Genomic DNA, 6,009 nt, shown 5'->3' on the forward strand with positions numbered 1-6,009 from the left:
TTTGCTTCTAATGCCTGTCATCTACTGGCATAAATGTGCTTACCCAGCTGGGCTACTGAGGACTCGGGATGGAGATCTGAGGAGGAACTCCAGTGGTGGCCTTGGTAGATTCCCTATCATTGGTCTGAAGCCCTAGGTTTCATGGGGTCAGTCCTCAATTTAATCTGATCTTCTGTCTCCCCTTCCCATATACCCTTTATTCTCATTTCTTAAGGAGTTGATAGACTGAGGATTTCTTTGGACTCTATGTCCCATAACCAACTCTCCTGAAGAGGAGACTCTTTCCAGCCCCACGTGTTCCTCCAGTCTCAGGTAGAAGTGTTGCCTGGAGCTGCCAGTTACCTCTTCGTTGGTCTGGCTGAGTTTGGCTGTCACTGACAGAGATTGCCTGAGGAGGATTCCAAAGAAGGCCTCTGTGTCAAACCACTCCAGGTCTACCTGCTCCTCAGCCTCCCAGCTCCCACCTGTGGGGGTCGGGGGGCGGGGAAGCAGGATTATCCTCCTGAGATGCAAATATGAGCTTCCCTACAGATCTTCCAAGCATCTTCCTATAGAGCCTCAACAATCCAGGCACAGTCTTGCTACTGAAAGTGTAGTTTTTGGGTAAGGAGCATCAGTGCTACTGAGGAACTTGGTAGAAATGCAGAGTCTCAGGCCGCATCCCAGACCTACTGACGCAGAAGGTCCCCGGGAAATTCATATGCATGTTAAAGTTCTCGGAGCACAAACACATCCCAGTGCTGCTGTCTGAGGACCATGCTGTGAGGAGCAAGGACAGAAGGGGAACCCCTCAGCGTGACATACAATAAATACCTTCTGCAACTTGCTCCTCTAGGTAGTACTGGTCACTGTGTAACTTGGCCACTTTGTACGCGGTTATACTATGTTTCTTTTGGAAAGTGTGTTTAGATGTCTCTTTCCTCCTCTATATTGCATATGCCTAGTACCCGGCAGTGTCTGACATACAGTAGCCACTCAGTAAAGATTTTTTGAGCAAATCAGTGGATGAATGAAGAGGAATTGAGCATTGAGCTATCTTGGAAGATGGAAAAAAGAAGCAGGAGCTGGCCAGTTGGATTCGGGGGTACCTCTGGGATTCTAGCCTACCTGTCACTCACCAGGACCCCCCTCAACCCTTGGGGCATCAGAGTCTTGGTGAGATCGGCCTCTCCTCATTGACATTATCCCAGTTCTTGGGGAAGTGTAGGCATCAAGGTTGTATTCTTGCTGATGTCTCCTGAAGGTGGGGTGGGGAGCAGCCTTCCGAGCCCAGCTCAGGCTGTGACACTGAATCTACGGAGTACATAATGGGGAGTGGGAAGGGAAGGGCGAGCCGAGGGAGCGGCATCCTTCCTAAAGACTCTGAAAGGAGGCAGCTCGCACTTCACCGTGGTTAGGGAGCACCTCATCTTCTCTTGCTTAGACTAATTGTTTAGGTCTCTGTTGTTTTTTGTCCTCTGATCCATCTCTGTCCTCCACCCTAGAGTACTAGGCTGGAGTACAAATAAAAGGCAGACCAGGTTTTCTCACTTGCTGAAAATTGTTATCCCCTGCCTAGGGGTTAGAGTCCAAACTTCTTAGCAGGGCCTGGAGACCGTCCCATTTTAGTCTTCCTCCCAGTTCCAGCCTTATCCTTGTCCTCACACCTCAGCTCCAGTCATGGGAAACCCCATTTGGTTGCCAGAGAACATGCGTGTTGTTTCATGCCTATGTCCTTGCTGTGCCCACAATACTCCCCTTCTCATCTCTGTCCCTCCTCCCCAGTACATAACCCCTCCTCCTCAACTCACCAACCCTCTTGTAGTACACGGACCACGTTATATTAAATAATTCTCCTATTTCAAACCTCACTCAGGGATCAACTCTTCCGGAAAGTCTGTCCCGACCCCCACCCCCTCCAGGGAGAACGGTCAACTCCTGCCTTAGTGTGGCACCCTGGACACGCTTTAGCTAACTGCATTATATTTGCTGACATGTATTTGTTTCAAGCCCTGGAGGCTTGCAACTGCACCTTCGTCACCTTTGCATCTTACAACTATTAGAATGCTTGTCATAAATGGGGCTGGAAGACCCACTTACAGGGGATTGGAGAGGCGATCTTGTGGAGTGGTTAAGATGTCGCTTGCCTGGCTTTACTCACCATTAGAAACAGGCAAAGCCCCAGCAGCAGCACAATCTCCCCCAGGAGTCCTAGCCAGCCAGACCTCTTCAGGGGCCGGGGGATCCTGGCGATGCCAGTCTGGATGAGATACCTGGGAGTCGTGGAGGCAAAGGGCCCTTCCCCGAAGCACTGGCCCCTTGGCGGGAGGGCGCGGACATACTGGGTAGAAAGAAATCTGTTCAGTCTTTGTCCCACTGTCCGCCAGAGACTGGCCAGGAGACAGAGTGGGACCCACGCTGGCCAACACCCATCAAATAGTTGGATGATTGTGTAAACCTGGGGGCTGGGAGGCAGAATCAGAGTTTTCCTGGGAAACTTATTCACATCAGATGACTCACATCAGATGACTATTTGTGTGAGGGAGCTGTGTGCATGTTCTGGGACTAAGCCAGTACAACCTCTTGGACGTTGTGCTGATAGGGAGATACTAAATGCTGTGTGTGGCACAAACAGCACACCTGGATCAGTGGTGGTGCAATGTGCAGGTCACACGGATAAAACCATATGTGGGTGGGCTTGGGAGATGGCGGTGGGGGAGACAAAGTGGAGGGTTAGGAGAGATAGCTAGAGGTCCTAAGCCGCTCAATGCCATTGATGTGCCTGAATACACACTTGTGTTCCCATCCTCCCAACCTTCCTCTCCTTACACAGCACATGCTGGGCTGCTGTGGAATGAACCTTGGCATCCCCGGGACCACCTGTCAGCACTGCAGGACCCTGAAACTGACAGGGACCTCAGGGCATCTCCCTCCCTGCAGATCTGTCTTAGCTGGTTATGAGGCAGTATTTATTTTTTGTTGAGACAGAGTTTCACTCTTGTTGCCCAGGCTGGAGTGCAGTGGCGCGATCTTGGCTCACTGCAACCTCCACCTCCCAGGTTCAAGTGATTCTCCTGCCTCAGCCTCCCAAGTAGCTGGAATTACAGGCATGTGCCACAGTGCCTGGCTAATTTTGTATTTTTAGTAGAGATGGGGTTTCTCCATGTTAGTCAGGCTGGTCTTGAACTCCCGACCTCAGGTGATCTGCCTGCCTCAGCCTCCCAAAGTGCTGGGATTACAGGTGTGAGCCACCACGCCCGGCCTGCAGCAGTATTTTTTAAAGAGAGGGGAAATAATGGGATAATGTCTTAAATGAGGCAAATTATCATAGACAAACCATCTTCCGATGTCGGTTGCTGCTGAGACGAAAGACGTAAATGCCCGGGTGCTGGAACTGCTGCAGGAAGAGGCTGAGGCTGTGTTCATAGAGCTGGGACTCCTCAGCCAGGGCCCGGAAGCGCCCCCAGTCAAATTGCTCCAGTGTGTTATAGAAGTGACCACTGGGGAGAGAGAAAGGAGGGAATACGTTGCCTTTGGGAGTGGCGGCTGATGCCGGGGCATTTCCTCTCTAGGGCCTCCGTGATGATGGGGCTGTGGTCTCTGGACACTCACAGGTCATACTCTGGGTAATGCTCATGAGTCACCAGGAAGGCCAGGGTATCATTGGCTCGGAGGCAGACTGTGGGGTTTCGGATGCCTGGCTCTGCAGGCAGCAGATCCTCAAGATGTGTGGAGTTGAGGCTCAATGACCAAGAAGAGGCCAGATGTCCTTCCCTAGACTTTCCTAGGTAAGATTCAGAGAATGAGGGAGAGCCACCACTCTTTAGATGGGTTAGTGCTGGGACCTGGGAAGGGTAGGGGAGGGATAGGAGGGGCAACAGGTGAGCTGCGATGCCCACCTGGATCCTGGTCTGGACGCCTGGGATCCCCGAGGGGAAGGCCTAGGGAGTGTAGTAGCTCACCACCTGGTCTGGTCAGGCCCAGGAAGCCAAGCCCTAGAACAAGGCAGGGATCCCTCTGACCCTGCAGGGACCGGGATAAGAGTTTTCCCAAGAGCATGTACACAATCAGCAGCTGTTCAGCCTGTTTTGCACATGTTAGCTTCAACTTTCTGAAAAATTGAGAGGGGTCAGAATTTGCATGTACTTCTTGGGAAGCCCTCCCTGGGGTAGTGGTTGCCCCATCAAACCCCAGCTTCTGGTCACACGCCCTGGTAAAGACAGACACACGCCCTGTTAAGGACAAGGGTTGCATGTGTGTGGTCCCGAGCTGCAGGCCTCCCTGTGGCCTCCATCTGTCCAGCTCTCTTACCATCCATCTTGACCACATAGAGGGGGACAGACTTCTGCCCTAGGTCCAAGTTGCAGGGATGGCCCACAGCACGTGGTGGGGAAGGCCGGTCCAGAAGGTAAAAATCCTGGAAACAAAAAGAGCCAGTGTCAGATCTTCCCTCAAGAGACAGAGTCACACACTTGCCCAGTAGGAAGGGAAGGTGAAAACAGCCCCTCCCATGAGCTGTGTCTGACTGTCCTGAAAGGACACAGCGGAGGTGGGGGTGGGAATAGTTCCAAGAACTCCGCGGAACAGGGGCAGCCTGGAGTCATGACCTCTTGGACAGTGTCCCTCCTCTTTCAAGAAACAATGACCTCTTCTTCAAGGAGTTTTGTAGGATGAAATGAAATCAACAAAGGGGCCTTGCTCTGGTTCTGAGCCTCTGATGTTGGAGAGGTTGTGCCAGTGATGTGGGCCAGGAAGCAGCAGCCCCTGGGCCCTGCACACAGGCACATCCTGCATGTTCCCTCTTTGGAGACAGAAGTCACAGTCCCGGGCTCTTCATGAGGTTGGACCTCAGAGTACTGTACCTGGCTCCCCATGCCTTCAATGACAGAAATCTGTGGGATGCCATCAGTGCAGCTGAGCTGCAAGATGTGTCTCTGTCTCTCTGGGCATAGAGGGCTGCACATTCCGCTTGACTGTTGTCTCCAGCACAGGCAGAGCCCCAGGCTTGGGTCATGTCCATGGGCATCTCCTGGTGTGGCACACACCTGCACAAAGACTCACACTTCTTGGAGACACCTCCCTGGGGAAGGTCTTCCTCATTCTCTCCAGCTGCTTTTACGAACTGCCTGAGAGTGCAAAGTACTGACCTCTGTATTTCCAGAGAGGAGACAATGGAATGATCCCAGTGGCGGGAAGGGTGGGCATTTGAATGGGAGGGTGAAGGGGCAAGAGGCCAAGGGCATAATAGATGGGCATTCTCCTACCTCATGGGCACAGTGGTCAGTCCACTGAGCCTTGGTCAAACATAGTCCCTCCTGGTTCCAGGTGGCTCCGTCCTTGCAGCTCCTGTGTTCCCACTGGACACAGCCCACTGGCTCTCCAACGTCTCGGTGGCCAGGGAGGCAGGAGCACTGACTGTCACTGGGCTGGGGGTGACGGGGGGAGGGAGGAGTGCTGGTTCATGTTGGTTGGTTAATACTTGGTTGTGGTGAACCCTGCACAGGTTTTTGGCTGTGACCCTTTTGGAAATGGGCCAGAAGACAAGGGCAGGGGAGGGGAAATGAGCAATAAACAGGGCAGGGGAGGAGTCAGGGGAAGGAGACCAGCCTGTTCAGGTAAGGGTGTGGCCGGCGTTACCATTTCAATAAAAAAAGAGACTTGAGACATTCAGCAAAGGAAGAATTCGCACACACATTTGTTGGCTTACAGAGAACGTTCAAGTTGGAGGGGCTTGGGCCAGGATGTGTTTTGGAAGTGATCGTGGCAAAGAACAACATAAAGTGTGTCATTTTCTTGGAGAAGGGGAGCCAGATTTAGCAAATGAAAACACAGGGCACCCAGTTAAATTTGAATTTTAGATACACAAAGATTTTTTTTTTTTTTTTGGTATAAGTATGTCCCATGCAATACTAAAAAAAAGTTTGTTATTTATCTGAAATTCAAGTTTAACTGGGTGCCCTGTATTTTATCTGGCAACCCTATGCCAAGTCACTTGGAAACCTGAGCCAACCCTGGTCATGTTACACCTGA

At 51.9% G+C, this 6,009-nt stretch overlaps 1 protein-coding gene across 1 annotated transcript; it reads right to left on the minus strand.

Annotated features, from left to right (window-relative positions):
- Positions 1–3,195: 3,195 nt before the first annotated feature.
- LOC103875553 lies at positions 3,196–5,518 on the minus strand. Its single transcript, XM_021926519.2, has 3 exons — positions 3,879–5,518; positions 3,592–3,763; positions 3,196–3,479 (listed from the first exon to the last, which is right to left on the minus strand). Exons 1-3 carry the CDS (start codon positions 4,306–4,308, stop codon positions 3,305–3,307), a joined length of 777 nt encoding a protein of 258 aa, XP_021782211.2. The 5' UTR covers positions 4,309–5,518; the 3' UTR covers positions 3,196–3,304.
- Between the last annotated feature and the right edge of the window lie 491 nt (positions 5,519–6,009).

Source organism: Papio anubis, chromosome 12 (assembly GCF_008728515.1).
Source record: "Papio anubis isolate 15944 chromosome 12, Panubis1.0, whole genome shotgun sequence".
Taxonomy (NCBI): Eukaryota; Metazoa; Chordata; class Mammalia; order Primates; family Cercopithecidae; genus Papio; species Papio anubis.